Raw genomic sequence first — 19,681 nt, 5'->3', positions numbered from 1 at the left:
CCATACACAAACTTCAAGATCTTGGTGATAGGTGACTTTTCTGCTTGTATCCTTAACGGCTTCATTTATTTTTGTCTCTTTTGAAAGGCCCTTCCTTCTTCCATGGTGATAGTAGCAATCTACTGCCCTGTGATAGCCGCTCTATTCATTGTTCTGAAGATGGTAAACTACCGTCTGCACAGGGCACTTGATGAAGGTGAGATTGTGGAGAAGAATGCCAGTGAGCGTATGGATAGAGGTGCAAAAACAGAACAAGGGAACTCTTCTGCCAGAAGAAAGGACAGTAATGGACCTAGGTAAGGAAACTTAAGTCCATGTGATGGATACTCCGCCCCCCTCCCCTTTGTCATGACCTAAGGCTTAAACAGCTTAAAGCATGTTGTAGTTCTGGTGAGGGGTGTGACCTAACTGAGTCTAGCAATCCAGTTCTGTAGTCTTAACCCCTTCATGCACCAACTAGCACTCATGCATAGTTAATGTTTGACTGCAATTTTCTGCAAGTTTAGTCCCCTTGAACGTAGTTCATCAAGTCTCATCAATTCTGTTAGAAAGGTCTTCTAATCTGTTATTCTGATTTACATCCTAAATATAGACAAACACTGTTGTCTAAGTTTATTTCGGTTGGAAGGAATTGAGCAAAATCTCTGCAGCCATATTTGAAACTTTGCTGCAAACTTTGATTGTAGTAATGGTGTTTCTGTATCTGTAGTCCTCAAGGTGTTGTTGGGCTGCCAACTCTATTAGCCTCAGCCATCATATTCAGTGATAGGAGTGATAATTGGAGTTGTTGTCTTACAGCATCTGGAATATCAAAGGTTTCACAACCCTGATCTATATGCTTAGTAGATGAACTCATTATCAGCTGTCTAGAGACTTCCCCCAGATGTGCCTTCTGACTTATTTGTCATGAACAACCAGAACACTGTAATATTTAAGATTTCTTAAACATTTCATATTTAGTGATCCTGGTGGAGGGATCGAGATGTCAGAGTTTGTACGAGAAGCCACTCCTCCTGTAGGCTGTAGTTCACGAAATTCCTTTGCTGGCCTAGACCTAAATAACCAGGTAAGAATTAATCATGCAACAACTGCTTTCTTTTTATATACCATTATAATGGATACTGTTGTTGTTCCAGTTAAGTTCAGCAGAAATATGCTCCAATACATGATGTTACCTTTATTTTTAGTTCCGTCTTCTCTGTCTGAGGACAGCTGAGAATCTCATTTTGCTAGTCTTTTAAACATACTTTATTAGTTTGTTGGTTTCAGCTTTGCTGGTTTTAGAAGATTCTTACCTATTTCAAAATTGTGTAGATCAAAAATTGCGTAATTTCAAATGTTTCTAAGTTGCATGTTGAAGCTGTTCCTGCAGTGAAGTAACGTTGTTGGGGGTTTTTTTGGCTGCTGCCCTTTATATGTTTTGTTTTTAATCCTGAGCTGCTGTGGCTCCTTGAAACACATAATACACTCCTATTCTTCAGATGTTGACAAAACTTTGTGAAGATGAATTTGTGAGAATGGAAAGAGATTAAACCTGTTTGTTCTTTCACACCTAATTATTGCTATTGTCTGAGGCGTAAATGCTTTTGTGAGTGTCAGGGAAGGTGTGTTTGTGGAAAGGAATCTAGTTTTAACTCCTATCACTAAAGCAGCAAACTAAAGTGTCCTCATGTATTGCAGTTATTTTGTGGCATTAATTGCCGTGGTTTCCTTGCTATCATGCCAAATTAATTACTTTGCTTTTTTCTCTTAACAAAAAAGTATTCTATGAAGTCTTGAAGAATCAGTTTCTAGAAAAGGAGCAACACAGTAGCAACATAGTGGCTTTTTCAGAAAGAGAAAACAAGCAACTCTGAGTTGCAGCTAGTGACAAGCCACTTGGATCTAGTGAAGGCTTTCCATCAGTAGAAAAGGAGGGAGGTGACTTTTGCCAATTCCCCAGATCTGCTGCAGAAGTTTGGGGAACCCTTTAGAACAGCATGGGAGGTGGGACAGAAAACTGCAGGGGGACTTGGTGAAAGTCATCTCTCTCCTCATTCCACCTGCACAAGCCTCTGCTGGATCGAAGAGGCTGCGATCTGCACAAGGATCACCAGTGGATGCAGCTCTTCAGGTTTTATTCTTCTTTATTATTCTTGCAAGTGCCATACTCCTGCTGCATACATGGGAGAAATTGGGTATTTAACTCGTCTTTGCCAGTCGTAATTGTTTAGGCAGGTAAATAAACTTTGTTGCTTCATTTTAGATTGGATCTGGCTTATCTCGGCGTGGAACTGCAGCTACCATTAAAGGTAAGGCCTAGTTATTAAATTCATCTTCAAGCACAACTGGTATCAAGTAGCCTTTTCAATTTATCAACATACAGTTGGTTCATGGCAAAGTGATGCATAGTGTAGGACTATCTGTAAAGATCGCCAAGACTTAGCAAAAAGTGTTATAAAATAATGCTATTGCAGCTTGTTCACATAAAATGGCTGCACCCACTCATAAAACAGATTGACAGGAGCCATATTTTTCTCCACTTCACATTTTCTCCTGTAGTCAGTGGTTGCAATATTATGTTAACTTGCTGCTTGTATATGATCTGGCACATCAAATGGAAGTTTTCTGATTTGCCAAAATATTTTGGATTAGATGAATTTATAAAATAGAAAATTAGCATTTGTTTGTCAGTGAATATATGAATTCCTGGATGTTTCATAAGTGTGTTCTGTGACATTTAAGCTTACAGTAAGTGAGCTGGTTGGTGACCTTTCCTATTTAGTGTTCATGCCTTTGGCAAAATAACTAACCACTAAATACTTAAGTGTTTTCATGTTATGCTTTGTAGTAATTCTCACCTCCCAGTTTTGAGTAAATATTGCTTACAGTATCAGAACAATCTCTATCCATTTTGATTGGGTCTTACTGTTCTGTATTTGATATGAGCTGTATAACCCAATGGTTTTGTTGGGAAAGGTTCCTAGCTTCCTCCAATGGGCACACCCTTTCCTGGCCACTATATCTTGAAATCAATCACAGCCCATACTCTTGGGCTATATTGCCCAGCATTGTAGAACCCATAAGTAGCCAGAGATTGGTAGCAGACCATTGGTTGTCATTGGGTTCTAGATTGGGAAAGACTTCCTATTCTGTGACATATTAGTGCTTCTGCCAGCCAAAGTAGATAGCTGCTTCTAACTCATGGTCCAGGGTCCCTCTCCTGTTGTCCTAGCCATTTTAGCAAGATTTTTCTCTGGTTTGGACATATATTATCTCTCTGTGTGTCACAGTGTTGTGCATACTAATTGACAAGTGTCTGGTAATCTTTCTGCTCTGCTTTTCAACTGTGAGAAGGTAGGCTAGAGAAACTCTGAGTATTAGATGGCTCTGTGGAGAGGCAAGAGATGCAAGGCAAAAATTGCAGTTTCAGTTCAAATCAGGAAATTTCCCTTGGTTTTAGTATTTGTTGTCCATCACTTCATCATGTGTCATTTTCATGAGAGCTACTGTTGAAAGAGGGCCTACGGCTCTTGATTGGGTATGGTGGGTGTATACTGTTTTTTGTAGATAGCGCTGTTGGCATCAGAAATGGTCTGATACTGGAATAGTGGACAAGATGGTGACTGGGCAACATAGTAGCAGCCTCACTGCACAGCATTATTTATTTTATTTTCTGTACAGCCTTTATATGCCACCCAATAACAAAAGTTCTTTGGTGATTCTCACTTAAACATGTGCATAGCTTCATGAGCTGTAAAATGCAGTGTTGCACTAGTACAAGAGGAATGAGTACCAATGCTATTGTGCTCATTTTGGTATTTGGGGGGGACGCAGGTGGTGCTGTGGTCTAAACCACTGAGACTCTTGGGCTTGCTGATCAGAACATCAGCAGTTCAAATCCCCATGATGGGGTGAGCTCCCATTGCTTTGTTCCAGCTCCTGCCAACCTAACAGTTCAAAAGCATGCCAGTGCAAGTAGATAAACAGGTACGGCTGCAGCAGGAAGGTAAACAGTGTTTCCATGCACTCTGGCTTCTGTCACGGTGCTCTCTTGCTGCAGAATCGGTTTAGTCATGCTGGCCAAATGACCCGGAAAGCTGTCTATGGACAAATGCCAGATCCCTCAGCCTGAAAGTGGAGATGAGCACTGCGACTCCATAGTCGCCTTTGACTGGACTTAACTGTCCAGGGGTCTTTTACCTTTTTTTTGTGCTCATTTGGTACTTTGGCAGGATGGAATGTTGTAACTTACTTAAATAATACCACGTGCCGTACTTAAGTATCCCATCTAGAAATAATGCCCCTCAAAGACGCATTCTCTTATTAGGTTGGCAGGATACGGCTTTGTAAACTAACACACTATTTCTGTTGATGTGCAGGTGATACAGACACTGCAAAGACTTCCGATGATATCAGTCTGAGTCTTGGCCAGAGTTCTAGTCTCTGTAAAGAAGGGAGCGAGGAGCAAGGTAAGGCATATTATGTTGTTTTGCAAGCTGTTGTATATTAAGCTCATTGAGATGCTATTTAGGTCAAGATGAACACTGTCTGGAAATTATAGTTTTGCATGGTGTTATTAGTTTAGCTGCATATTGTGCTGTGACCAATTGATAGGTTTAAGCATGCATCATAAATCTGTTCCAAAAGCAAATTGATGGTGTGAACCCCTTCTAATAAATTAGCACCCTTTAAAAGTTTTCTAACGCCTATTCTATTTTTCTGGCAAAGTGTGAAGGATGCACTTTACTGTGCTTTCCTCTGTGGATTCATATGCATAGAATATGAGTCTTCATAGACATACGTTTGCAGTGAGTTAAAATGAAACACTGATGAGTTTCTTTAAAGTTTATCTGGAACAGAATTAATGAAGAGATCTTCCCACATGACCATATGGCATTTTCACAGGCTTCCAGTTTGAAGCATTTTTTTGCTCAGTAAGCTTATATACTTAACATGACATTCATACAACTTTAATGATTGGATGTGCACAATTCTTTCTGTTGTGACACAAGACTTCACCAGAAAGTCAACTCATTACTGATTTCTCCTTTTAAAATATATTTTTACACACATACACATTTCTGTTTTCTCCCCCCTCCCCCAACAGTGGGAATTGCTGAACTGAGTGTATGTTGATCTCGGTACAGACATTGTAAAGCCCAGTCCACATATTCACTTACCAGAATGCACATCATGACCAAAGACATAGACAACTGTTCTTAATTAATTGTATGTGATGAAAGCCACTACTTATTATAAATGCTTCTTAATACGTATATCAACAGTTTAGTTCTGTCACCGGACAAAGCTTCCTATAAGCACATAGAAGAGATTAAAAACAGTCAGGAAAAATGTGCTAATTTGATGGCAGGGAGGGTATTATGTGTGGGCTTGTTTATATATTTGTGTAAATGCAATGCTTTGCCTCTTGATCTGGCCCCAAATATTTTGATCTCCCTTTTCTAATTTGTATCCAAGATCCATGAAATAATATTTATTTCATGATCTCTACTTTGTACCGCTTTAATGCTTCCATTATTTAAGCTTTCTATCAATGTGATGTATGTTACTTTTAACAGTGAAGAATTGCTGGAATTGACAAATCAGACTTATTTCCATGCTAAGTTAGCTTTGCATGCACTAAGTCATAAGTCTGTCCAGGTTTGTTTTTGTTTTCTACAGATTTTTAAAATAATGCACAGACATTTTGCATTTGAATTGCACATTTTATATGCATTCTTCCTCTAAGATAAAGCATTTTGGATGCTTTCCTGGCTCCCCATGAAAAAAAATATGCATGCATTTTTGTGTTAAATGTATTTTTTGAGCCAAAGCAGCATCCCTAAATTTGGAGGTGCATAATATGATTGATAGCTGTGTTTTGATTCACATTTTTCTCCCACATGTTCTGTACGCACTAGGTAGGTGCACAAATTATTCTTCTTCCTATTGTTATTAATAACATGTATAGCAGTGTTTCCCAAACTTGGGTCTCCAGCTGTTTTTGTACTACATCTCCTATCAGGACCAGTGGTCAGGGATGACGGGAATTGTAGTTCAAACACAACTGGAGACTCAAGTTTGGGAAACACTGATTATTTATCCAGACCTTTGGCTGATAGCATAAAAATTTCTGGGAAGTTACCAGCATGAATCACAGAGGTTCAATAGCTATAGCTGACGAGACACCCTTAGCTGGGCATAAGTTCACTTTGCCACAGATCACCTGTATTTCCACCAACAGTTGGAATGCCCCCAAGTTGCATACCTCTCAGGAAGAGGGTTACCCCATCTAAAGCTGGTTCCTAAAACTGATTCACAGGATCCCCCTTTAGTTCATTGACCCTTATCCAGCACATCACTTTTTCCAAACCCTGATTCAGCACGTGAACAACCCCTCCTGATTCAGATGGCATGGAAAGATAGCTGGGTGTCATCTCCATACCGAAGGCATGGTATTCCAGTGGCAGCTCCCAGTGGTTTCATATAGATGTTGAACAGCATGGGGCAAGATGGACCCCTGAAATACCATAGGTCTGAGTAGTAGTTCCTCAATGCTATCTCTGTCACCTGCCCTACAGATAGAAGTGAAATTATTGTAAAACAGTGCCCCAATCCCCAAAGTTGTTCAGGGAGGGTACCATACTCAACAGTGGTCATAGGTAAAGGACCCCTGGACAGTTAAGTCCAGTCAAATTCTACTGTGGCACTCATCTCCGCTTTCAGGCTGAGGGAGCCAGTGTTTGTCTAAAAACAGCTTTTCCGGGTCATGTGGCCAGCATGACTAAACCGCTTCTGGCGCACAGAACACCGTGACAAGAGCCAGAGCACACGGAAACGCCATTCACCTTCCCACTGCAGCGGTACCTGTTTATCTGTTTGCACTGGTATGCTTTTCAACTGGTAGGTTGGCAGGAGCTGAGACAAAGCAATGGGAGCTCACGCTGTTGGGACGATTTGAACTGTTGAACTTTTGATCAGCAAGCCCAAGTGGCTCAGTGGTTTAGACCTCAGCACCCCCTATACTCAACGGAGTATACAGAGATATCAAGAGAATCAAGAGGGTAGTGCTCTCTCTGCCTTTTTTTTGATAAAGGTCATGGGTCAGGGTGATCAAGGCTGTTTCAGTACCATACCTAGGCCTGAAGTCAGACTGAAATGAATCTGGTTGGCTTGATTTAAAATGTAGACTGAACTAATTTCTCATTCATGCCAAATAAGAGAGTTGATTGCAATCAACACTACTAGAATTGTGTGGGAAAGAAGGTCCCTAAAAGATGAACTTGCAGCCAAACCATTATTTGATTTCATTGTCTAATGCATTTTCTGTATTAGAAAAAAATTCCTCAAAAATAATATGGACTTGATATCTTCATTTAAAGTAGCATGCACAACAACATTCACTATGTCTGTTCTGGCATTACATTCCAGGGAGAACACTCCACCTTATGTTAATCTTGGATGTGGCATATTGTGAATTGTAAGGGGAATATAACAAATGAACTGAGTTGTACCTTATTTATTTGCACAGGTAGTTTGGAAGATAACCACATTCAAGTGGGTGCAGTCCATTTCCTCCACAATAAGTGAGAAAGTGCGCAAGAACCCCAGGCAGAGTTGTACCCTGAATATAATGCCCGAGAAAGACTTATCGCCTACGCTACTCTTAATTTAATAGAACAGTCACCTTAGTTACCATTGTTCATTGCACTGCATTGATGGGCTCTAATCTTTTCTCAAATAAGATTTGCTTATGTAGTGGAAACTTACAAAAAGTGATCCTGTCTCTGCGTAATTTAATAGTGGACACCAGAGTAAATGCTATGTGTACATGTTAGATTAAAAGGGAATATATTTTAAACATTTTATAACCACTATTTAAATGTGAACAAGCAAACAGCAATTGTTTCATGTAGGAATTTACAAAAATATAATCAAATTGATTGCTTTCTTTGCCTGAACTTAAGCTATTAAACATAAAGCAACTAGCTTAATTTGCAAACATGCCTATACAACTTTCTTTTTTATTTATTTTTAAAACAGATTTGGCAGCTGATCGGAAGGCATTCCATCTGGTCTCCATTGATTCCTTTGTGTCCATTCAACCATCATTATCATCTGCACAGGAGTTGCCACGGGATAGCACTGACAAAGTGTGCCTCCCTAACAACCACCATGTAGAGCAATCTATGTCCAATGCATGTGACACTGAAATGGCTTCTCTTGTGCCTTTGCATTCGCACTCCTATAGGAAAGACCATAGGCCACGAGGGGTGCCCAGGACTTCTAGTTCAGCTGTTGCTTTTCCAGATGTTTCGCTGAACGACTTTCCCCTCTATCAGCAAAGGCGAGGCCTGGATCCTGTCAGTGAATTAGAAGCTTCCAAGCCTCGATCTGGATCCAAAGAATCCTTAGCTGAGAACTCCTGCATTTCTGGAGTCTTTCAACTGGATGATATTCTGAAATGTAGCAGCCCACAGCTGCTGGCCAGAAGCTGCAAGAGCAAATCATTACAAGCGGACAAAAGTATAGATAGTCTAAGAAGCCTCAGTACTCGAAGTAGTGGCTCAACGGAGAGCTATTGTAGTGGCACTGATCGTGATACTATCAGTACTGTCAGCAGCTACAAAAGTGAGCAGACGAGCTCCACTCACATAGAAAGTGTGTTGTCGGAGCACGAGGAGTCACCTAAAGAGGAGAAGAAAAGCAGCAAGAAAAAGGACTGCTCTGTTGATTCTGATGATTGTAGTTTTGCTACTGACAAAAGGACTAGTAGCGAAAGAACTGCAGTAGAGATGAGCGTTGGCAGTAACATTCAAGAGCAAGGCAGTCTGAACGCATCAGAGGAGGTACACAATCAGAGGGCTCTTAGTACCTCTGCTTCAGAAGAAGCAAACAAGAATCCTCACGCAAATGAACTGACGACACAAGCAGACCAGCCTCCTGAGAAAACGGTTGAGAAAAGAGATGAGCAGAAAGAGAAATCTTCTGCGGTTGACTCGAGAACTTGTAAGGAGATGGTAGGAAAGCAAAAGGACGGGGATGTACGGCCCAAATCGTGTAGCTTAATTCACCGAACAGCTTCAGCTCACAAGTCCAGCAGGAGAAGGACAGGGAAAAAACGGGCTAGTAGTTTTGACACAAGTCGACACAAGGAGTATATTTCCTTCCGAGGTGTCTCTGGTACCAAACCCCACAGTGCAGTTTTTTGTCATGACGAGGACTCAAGTGATCAAAGTGACTTGAGCAGGACCTCAAGCATGCAGTCAGCCCACCAGTTCAGCAGTGATAGCTCGTCCAGCACCACCTCCCATTCGTGCCAGTCTCCTGAGGGAAAGTACAATGCCCTAAAGACCAAATATATTGCAAAAGAGAGGGGCACAGACTTGGAGTACACTTACAAAATCCACTTGGCCTCTGAGGCAAATGGCAAAAAGCACTCAACACGACGGACTACCAGCGCAAACAGTGCCAAGAGTCGTACCAGGGTATTAAGCTTGGATAGCAGTACTGTAGCCTGCTTGAACGATCCAAATCTAATGATGCCAGATACCATAAAACAACTAACAACTTCTAAATCTGATTTGGATGCCAAAGAGGGAGAGGTGCTTGATGAGCTATCTCTGTTGGGAAGGGCTTCACAACTAGAATCAGTCACTCGTTCTAGGAATAGCTTACCAAACCAGACTATTTTTGCTGAAGGGGAGGAGCAGGAGCAGGGAAGTGTTGGTAAGTAATCGGAGTCCTGGATGTAACACTGCTAGTCGTTGCAATTGTTTTCTTAATAGCACCATTTCCATTGTAATGAACTCCAGCTTTCTGTTTATGAAGCTAATGCCTTCATATGGAGCCTCTGTATCTCTTGGATCATTTTCTGTTGTGCAATACTACAAGATTGCTTCCTGTCAGTATTATTTAGAGTTCTTTCGCTTTTGTAAATAGTTGCGTGGTTGTCTCAACCGAACATTATTTCAAAGGATGGTACCTTTTGAAGAAAATGTGTATGTGCAGCCTTCTAGGATGGTTTAACTAGCATAATTACTTGCCATAATTTTTCTTTCCCTAAAATAATTCAGTTACTGTTAACAAAATAGCTTAATTTTGAAAGTGCTTGCAGTCCTCATCCAGTAACAAATCAGTATGCAATATAGTTACAATTGTGGTGTGTATATCTATATATCTATATATCTATATATTTATATATATCTATATATATATATCTCTGATCATCTTCCCTGTAAAATTTGGCTTCACACCTTATTAGTGTGGCCGATCTGTGTGCACCATATAATTAGGCCTTGGTGTAGCTTTGTCTTCATATCCAGAACAGCACTTATTTGCACTAGGATTAATATCACCATCAAACTGTTGGATGTAACTTCCACTTTCATTTTATATTTACTAAATGTAAAATTGAGCTTGTTTTCACCTTCTGAATTGCCTATTGGAGTAGTTCTTAAACTAAAGTAGGCCTAAAGAAGGTGCACACAATTTGCTAAAGTGGATTTACATTCATTGAAGGCACCGAGATCAGCTCTTTGTTCAGGAGTCCAGAAAAACTTTATCTTCCATGCTTTTTCATCTTTAAAGTATGCCGTGAGCTATATCTTTCCTTTGTTTAGTCTTTGCTAGTCCTGGGCTAAGCGATGGCTCAGATTTTGCCACTCAAGTTTTCTTTTACTTTTTATTGTTATTATAGAGGTTGAAAAAATAACTGAATACTTGGGAGTCTCAGTCTTAGTTTGGACTGGTTTGTAGGCATAGGGGCTGTTTTGCTCTTTCTTGCAACCCTTCAAAATATATCAGGAGCTTATGGGAGACACTCACATAATGTCATCCTGGGTATGAACATGCGCCTTCACATAAGGATTGTACCTATAGATGCCAGCTTACATAATCAAGTGTGTTCCTGTTTGAGCAACAGCCACACAAATGGCAGCAGTCCCCATATGGAGATGCTGATTTATAAAACTGCTTCTTGCCTATGGGAATCTCCTGAGAGCTTAATAATAATCCCATGTGCTTTTGTTTGGTTGTTTCAATTGAGTTCCTGCAAGACATGGGTATGTATAAATGAAACTGTAAGAATACTTTTGTTGAACTGTTCACTTTTTGCTTAATTTACCAAATAGCAGATGTTTGGTATTTTGTAGGAGTGTGTTTAAAGTTAAGCCTGAATGCAACATATTGGGCAGAATAATTTATTTTATCTTATGAAACAACTTTGCATTGTGAGAAGCATGCTTAATTTACATCTAAGATTGTCTTCTTGCCTTTATTATGCCTTTGTGGCAGGTTATTCATTGCTTCCCATCTAATGCCAGCAAGAGATTAACTTGAATTTGGATTAGCAAGCGTTCAACCTTCACTTCTCTGATCGGCACACTGCTTAATCTAACCACAGTTAGAATATCTCTGTCTCGTGTACTCCTTCCCTTTTAATCATGATTAGACATGGGCTTGAAAACTCTGATCTGAGCTAACTGTGATACAGAGGTGGTACTAACCAGCTGCAGCTCCAAAAGTGAAAGGGAGGGGCAATTCATATGTGAAAACAGAAAAGAAAGGAGGTGTGCAAGTTATGCAGGAGCCCATAGGGTGCTTTATGTCTATGTCAGGCAAATGTGATGCAATAACCTAGAAACAAAGTTGGGATATTCATTGTAAACAACTAGGCAACCTTTTTTTTCTGTGAAGCGCCACATATTCTCTGGAGTAATTTGTTGGAGGCCACTTGGTGAAAGTGACTGGGGCCAGAGGTAAAAGTGACTACCCAGAGAGTAGCTGGAGCAGGAATGGATTGGTCTTGTCAGAGTTCTGACCTGATAGCTTGCAGAAGGCTTTTGAAATTAGGGCCGCAAGTTGTCCTCCCCTGACCTACAAGGGGTAATAACTGACTAATGATTGGGATTTACATAGTACTTATTCTTGACAGCTAAACATACTTAACTTGGCACAGAAGAGTAGTTTACAGATAGTGGCATTACATGCAGCAGAGAGGAACTATTTCATTGCCTGTTTTAAAACTTCGGAATGGTGTCAGACCTTCGCTATGAATCTGTGAAAGATGAGTCTCATAATTGGACAAGATAGAATCAAGACTGCAGATATACTTTGTGGTGTACCTACATCCTTTTGAAATCAATTGGATATCGTTGTTAATTTTAGTTGTGGAAGTAAATTAACAAATTATTAATTATTAATTTATACATCCTCAAGCGGCATATTGATTATTTATCAATAATGGTTACTTGGACGAACATTAGATACACCACCCTACCACTCATAGCTGCTAAAAGCAAACTAGAAAATATTTCTGCCAGTTAACAAGGGAATTCTTTGTCAAGATGTGAGATGAAATTATTGCTCTCTGCACTTCTGTCGCCTGGTTGGCTGGAAACAAAAACCTTGCAAGAAGTTGGGTATGGGAAGTATAATCTTGAGGGCCCTAGAAAAGAAGTTTTGGCTCCTAAGCTTTCCTCTTTGCCAAACTTGCTTTAAATTCTCTCTGCTTCTGCTTCTGCTTCTCTTCACTTGTGCCTTGAAAGGATACCAAGGATTATTCCTGTACCCCTGGTCATTTTGCTGCTGTTGCCATGCTAAGCTTGACTTAGCGTGTAATTTGAACCCAGGCTTGTGTTTCAGTTTTCCCAGCCCAAACCACAAGCTATAAACAAAGAACAAACCTCGGTTACAGTTCACAGTTAGTCTGGAGAGAGTTAAACCATGAGCCCAGCTTAGCACAGCGCAGCAGCAAAACAAACCGGCAGCAGTGAAGTGGCCATGAACTCCCTGAGAGCTTGTGCTAAGCACTGGTTTCGTTTGCAGTCCCACGCAAGTCAGGCTGTTTTGTATTTCCATGCACATAACTTTTTGGGGGGCCAGCACTTCCTCAAAGTCATCATCAGTGCCTGATCTCCAGCAGGTCTCCCCTCCATGTTAACTATGTATGTTCATGCACACAAAAGCTTATACCAAGAACAAACTTAGTTGGTCTCTAAGGTGCTACTGGACAATTTTTTATATATATTTCGACTTCGTCAGACCAACACGGCTACCTACCTGAATCTGTGTCCTTAATGGTTATGCATCCTTACTGGAATCTCATCTATTGGTGCCACTGGTTTATAGAAATCAGTTTGTGACTTAATGAGAGCTCTGCCCAGTGCTGTAATTAATTCTTTCAGTGACTCTGCATAGATGTCCATACTTTAATCTAAACAGAGCAAAGGTAATCCTCATATTTCAGTGTTCATTTTTTTTCTAGCCTCACTGTCTGGAATTAGACCGTTTACAACTTGCTTTCCTAATGCCACATTCATGTGCTTCATCTTTTCCATAAATTGTGAATCCTGTTCCAACATAAATTGGTTCCAACATAAATTTTCCATAAATTGTGAATCCTGTTCCGACATACCTGGCTTTTTTGTCAGCTACTTTGATGTATGCCTTTCCTTGAACATGCTACTTCTTTTGATGGTTTTCTGCCTAAAGTTCATGTAGAAGAATAGAGGGTGCTTTCATGTTCAAGGGACAGAAGGACTTTACAGAGACTTACAATTTTGCAGTGTGATTCTGAACAAAGCAGTGCACAAGCAGATTAAATGGGAAGGCTAGAGAGGATCTCTGTTAACAACCGCTACATCCTTTTCTCTAGCAGATGTAATGATCTCTCATACTTTTGCTTTGGTACAGAATCTAAGTGGAAACTGTAAGCCGCTGTTATCTAGAACTTTGAGAAGTTTTCTAGGACAAAGGCTATAGAAGATAGTACTGATCCTTGAAGAGAGTTACTAAAACAAACATTTGTGCTAATAGATATGAGGCCTGAGTGTACTGATAATAAATATATCAGAAGCTGCAAGATTGTCACTGCTTCTCTACAAAGCTTTTAACTGGGCTATGCATTTGCTTTGTCAAATTGATGTGTTAAGTATCTGCCTGGAAAATATGCCAATACTTATAATTAAAAGGACTATTTGAACTTGTAATTCCTTTCTTAATGTTCCATAGCCACCTTGGATTCATTATGATTTGTATCAAAGAACAGCTTGATCAGTAATGCATATAGGGTTCTATGCAGGTACAATGGGGATGTTTAGAAATAATGGCTCCATAATACAGAGGGGCAAGAATATGTTGCTTGTATATTGCTCCGCCACAAAAACATGCTTTGGCACTAAGGAGTCATGTACAGAATTCCACAATTCTTTGTTGTTTTCCATCTAAGGAATGTGTCTTGTATGCAAGATACAACAAGATCATGCAGAATTAAAACTAGTCTGGTTCATTCCATCCTTGAGGGGGAAAACACCAACAGAATGACCTAAAGGTATATTAAAAATCCTATTTTGCAGCTTCCTATACAGCATATTTTATGCCAGGTGTGGGAAATCTATGATCTTCCAGATGTTGTTGAACTATAATCCTTGTCATCTCTTATCACTTGCCATACCGGCTGGGGCTGCTGAGATTGGCATCCAACATCATCTGAGAGACTTACAAATACCCCATTCCTGCTTTGTGTAGTACATCATGTTCCTATGTTGTCTCTGTCATTTTTTTTTTTTTAAATTCTTACATCTTGAAGTGAAATTCCTTATACACTTAATTTGGCTATTTATCCTCCATTAGTTGGAGCTTTTGTAAAAACACATTAGTGTTTCAGTTCTGTCATGGTTTTTAAAAATCCTGTTGCTTTCTCTTAAAACTGAGTAGTTGGAAGTTTCTGCTACCTGTGGGAGAAAGATACAAGAAATTTTGCTTGAATTTAAGAATTCATTATAACTGAAGAAAAAACTGGGTTTTTTATATAGTTACAGAAAACCAGGGTTTAGTTATTATATTATAGCATTAGCTAAAACAAATATTGCAGGGGATCACAAATTTTCTGGGCCTATAGATGCACATGCAATTTTATGAGATGGCCATGGGCACACTCAGGTATCTTCCTTTCTGGCTGCCCCCAGGAGACAGACAGAGACACATTCTGCCTTTTCCTGGGGTCTGGGTAAAATAGAGCTCCATTAGAACTAAAATGTATCCTCTTAAATTTGCATGTATTTACGTGGGGTCCCCCCAAAGATATTAAAAGAACTTACACTGGTAGATACTCAGTAAATATTCTAAATGACAGCACCACTGCAACAAGGATTTAAGGCTCAGATCTTCATGAATATTTTACATTAGATGACAACAAATGCACCAACAAATCATAGAAGACATCTGTTATGACCTATGATTTGATGGTGGTTTTGAAGAGATCCCTTGGGTGGGAGGGAATCAATGTTTTTGCTTCACAGTTGATCTTGAAAGCACCAAATCCATGATTTTTGCAGGTCAGTCAGTGGAGACACATGTGATCTAAGATTTTATTTTGTGGGTAGGGGCATGTAAGGACCAAGCAATTGTTTTGTAAAACAGTGCATACACTTCCTCCTCTGAAAATTATGTGGAAAGCTTGCTGTTGTGTGGAAGTAGGTGGGAGAGTGAACATGCAGAACCTAACTTGGAGAAGCTTCAATACTATTCTGACAGTGACACTGCATTTCTTTGGATGACTGGTAGATTTTCCATTTTTTGTCCCAGCAGTGGCACAGCTAGCTACTATAGCAGCAGGCCTTTACATGAATTGTATCTTGATCTAACAGTAAACCTGTGCTTCACTTTTATATAGGCAGTGCTTGAAAAGTTCTGTGCTTAATGAATTGATCAGATAAAGTCCCATCTCAAAGCTGATGAGCTACATGAGAGGATTCTGCTCTCCAGCACTGAGTGGTGACTGAACTCATTAATAGGATTGCAGCAGAACTTGATGGTGTCTTCAGACATAATGTTAAACCGTGATTTAGCACCAGTTGAACTAGGCCTGTTTTTGCACACTTCCCTACCCCCTGTCCTAGACTCTGATTTGCCACAGGCTTTTATCCAGAAAAATGGGCTTCCTTTAAAAGAGTGATGTATGGTTAAATGGGATTGGGTGTGTTCCTGCTTGCATAATGCTTTGATATTCATTTGCCGTTTTTAATGTAATGTTATGGTTAAATGTCAGTTTATAGAACAGTAGATAACTTTGTAAACTGCCTGCTTACTTGATTTTTTGCAAACCACTTAGAGGTTTTATTTATGAATGTTTAACATTGTCAATAATATGAAGTTAAAAACAGGCATTTAAAAAATATCAAATATGTAATTAAAATCAACAGTAAACTAAAATCAAAACACGTCAACATCTACAGATCTGGATAGGCTTGCCTAAACAAACATGTTTTTAGCAGGCTTTGAAAAGAGTACAGTGAAGTTGCCTGCTTGATGTCAATAGACAGAGATTTCAGTGCCACTGCACTAAAATATCTGTTTCTTACAAGTGTGGAATGAATATTAAGCGGCACCTGTAACAGTGTCAGTTCTACAGACTGAAGTGACTGAGTGGGCATATATGGGGTAAGGCAATCTTGCAAGTAAGCTGGTCCTGAGCTGCTAACAGCTTTATATGCTAAAAGTAACACCTTGAACTTGGCCCAGTAGCAAATCTGTAACCTATGCAAGTCTCTGAGCAGAGGTGTTATATGCTGGCAGGGTCACACTCATGTTACCAACCGTGCTGCTGTATTCTGAATTTCTGGATCAATCACAAGGGAAATCCCACACAGAATACATTGCAGCAATCCAAACTTGAAGTCACTAATGGCTGAACTATTGTGGTCAAGCTCTAACAGGTTCAGGAACATCCATACCTGTTGTACCAATGGTAAAAGGCTCTTCTAGCTGCAGAGGCTGCCTGGGCCTCCAGTGGCAAAGCTGGATTGAGAAGCAACCCTAGACTATATACTTGTTCCTTTCAGTGGAGTGCAACTCCATCCAGAGAAGGCAATTGACTGATTCCTTGGACATGGGAACCACTCAACCACAGTGCCTTTGACTTGCCAGGATCCAAGCACAGTTTATTTTCTGTCATCCATCCCACCATTGGAAGGAGGCTGGATTGATCTCCCTGCAAAACAAATTCAGGAGGATTTAACAGAAGGGAATCTCTGATCCTTGGAGCTTATGTGTCATGGTTGAGCATATTGGAACCAGGATGGATTGAGTTAAATCATCAAAAGAAAAGACACAATTCAGATCGTTGATCAAAAATTATCCATTTTATAATTTATACATTTCTAGAGCAAGTATGTTTGTAATTGGTTGCTAAAACAATTCAAGCATATTGTTTTGGAACTAAATGGAGTGAGTGTTTGTGCTCCATGCTGTAAAATCTTGCTAATGCAGCACACATGCTTTTTGCACTACAGAATTTTATTTTCTTGGAGGCAAAGGGACAACTGTAAAATTGATTTTTCTTTTGACTTTCTGTATGTGCTCAAAAGGACTTAAGGCCAAGGTCCAAAGAATAATTAAATTTAGTTCCTAAATCCAAGGTGGATTTAAGGTTGTTTTTTTCCACCTTCCTTCAGAGTCGTTAACTTTCTAATACAGAAAAGCATATTGTGCGTTTTAGAAGTTCATGGGTTCAATTTAATATATAAGTATAGATTGTTTTTGCATTTAAAATAAAGCTATATTTTAAAAGGCAGACATAAAACAGCATTGATGGGTTTTGTTTTGTTTTTAAATGGCAATTCCACACTTAAACTCTATGTGAGCAAACTCTACAATCAGAACAATTGTTCCTTCTGCTGCCAGGAAGTTAATTTGTGGGGGAAAGCATGAGATGCTCTGTACATAACTGGACTGGGCTCCAATTTGACTTGGTCTGTCTTGATGCAGCAGCACAAGCCAGTGAGGAGGTGGTCACAGTTCGTCGTGAGCGCAGCACATTTAGGCGTCAGGCAGTACGGCGCCGTCACAATGCAGGGAGTAACCCTACCCCTCCTTCATTGCTCATCGGCTCACCCCTAAGGTATGGTATCCGTGTTCCACTGTATCTAACATGCATGCAGCTGATCACTGCTTCCCACTCCCAATGGTGTTGCAGAATTGCTTTGTTTTGCCTTCCCTTCCTCTCCCAACCAACCAATATCTTCGAGCTGTTACGGCATGCATTTGTGATCTTTTTGGATTGTGCATGTGTACACTGCACTGTTCATGTCTCTCTCCCCCAACCCATTATCGTCAAAATGAGTAGGCCAGTGAATGACTTTGAGGTCAGCTAAAATGCTAACAAACTGACATTAAAAACTAGCTCTTTCATTTAAGTTTGTCAAATCTTTCAATGTTTCATTGAGTTGCATTAAATGATCCATCTGTCTGCCTACTTCTGAATCTGAAAGCTTTCGAGAGCTGTGAGGTAGGTGAGTTCAAATTTTATGCAAAAAACCCCAACAAAAACTGGCTAAGTCTTTCCTATTCTTATTAGCATAACTTCTGAGGACATTACCAATAGGATGATCCAAATCTAATTATTCAATCATTTACATGTGATACGTGCTCTCAAGCCATTCACAGTTTTAAATCCTTGATTCAGGTTGATTGATCACAAGGATTTCTGCTTCAAATCCAACATACTTAATCAAGACTCAAATACCAAAGGATAAATATCTCAAATTCCTCTTAAAAGATTAAAAACGATAATTAAAATTTGTACCTGTTTTAAAAGTCTACAATTAAACACCTGATTCTAAAGAACTGCTGTAATAAAGAAAACTCATAAAGAATTCCGTGTGCTACTGGATGCCAAAGGAAGGATGTTTTAGGAAAAAATAAATGTGCTGGTACAGGACTGGAAAGATACTTTGAATTCTTTGGATCAGATTTTTAAGCAGAATGAAAGTATAACAAATATTATGGAATGAAATTGCAGAGTAAAGTGCAGAGCGAACATATAAACATATATACATACCATAACGGTCGGGTTTGTTTGTTTTTTACAGCAGTCTGCATCACCATCCGTAAAGCTTTCAGACTTCTGGCTTTATGACTGGACCACACCCATAGATTTACAAACCTATTTTGTCTCAGGTTGTCTTTAAACAATTTAGAGGACTGAAACAAAGCATATGTTCACTAAACCAAATGCTGGCACAAGGCCCTTGTTTTGTGGTATGATTATTTTGTAAAGCTAGAATTCAAGGAAGTCGAACCCACTTAGAAGTTTTCTGAATGAGAGGAACTAAACTGGGTAACTCCAGGAAGGCATTTGATATTCCACAGCCATCATGCTTGTTGCTGCTGGATTCTTAATTTTTGAACCTTTATGGAGTAGAAAGTACTTGCCTCAGTTACACGATACCTGTTTCACATTTATTTGTTTCCATGAGGCAAGACTCAATTAAAATGTCTTACTTAACATTTCCTGGTAAATAATAGACAATGTCATCAGGATAGTGCTGGTTCTTTAAATGGAACTAGCAGACAGACTTGTAAAATTTGTTAGTGTGTAGGCCAATAATTTATCCATGATCTGTTGGAATGACCATAGAAACCAATCAGCTTGACACTATGGGCCGGCCCATGCAGCCAGTGGGAGGTGGGAGGTGGGTAAACTTGCCCCGTGCCTCGGAGGGCTAAGCTGGTTGGGGATCCCCGTGAGGGACTGGCTGCTTTTTTGTTTGAGTTTATAAATTCTAACAAGACTCACGCCTTGGGCCCAAGACATGTACTGTACAGGCCTGACAATGGGTGGTATTCAGTTAAATTTTTACTCTGAGTAGACCTGTTGAAATTAATAGACCTAAGTTAGTCATGTTGAATACAGTGG

At 39.8% G+C, this 19,681-nt stretch overlaps 1 protein-coding gene across 1 annotated transcript in view; it reads left to right on the top strand.

Moving 5' to 3' along the window:
- The window catches only part of PCNX1 (pecanex 1), a 79,610-nt gene that overhangs the window by 15,677 nt on the left and 44,252 nt on the right, over positions 1 to 19,681 (top strand). The window contains exons 2-7 of the mRNA XM_077919751.1: positions 88 to 296; positions 961 to 1,066; positions 2,246 to 2,291; positions 4,362 to 4,451; positions 8,026 to 9,711; positions 17,752 to 17,884. Of these exons, the coding sequence (XP_077775877.1) occupies positions 88 to 296; positions 961 to 1,066; positions 2,246 to 2,291; positions 4,362 to 4,451; positions 8,026 to 9,711; positions 17,752 to 17,884 (2,270 nt within the window). The remainder of the gene's footprint in view (positions 1 to 87; positions 297 to 960; positions 1,067 to 2,245; positions 2,292 to 4,361; positions 4,452 to 8,025; positions 9,712 to 17,751; positions 17,885 to 19,681) is intronic.

Source organism: Podarcis muralis, chromosome 1 (assembly GCF_964188315.1).
Source record: "Podarcis muralis chromosome 1, rPodMur119.hap1.1, whole genome shotgun sequence".
Classification (NCBI taxonomy): Eukaryota; Metazoa; Chordata; class Lepidosauria; order Squamata; family Lacertidae; genus Podarcis; species Podarcis muralis.
Note: the sequence above shows the minus strand (reverse complement) of the source record. Positions and strands in the feature narration are given on the sequence as shown.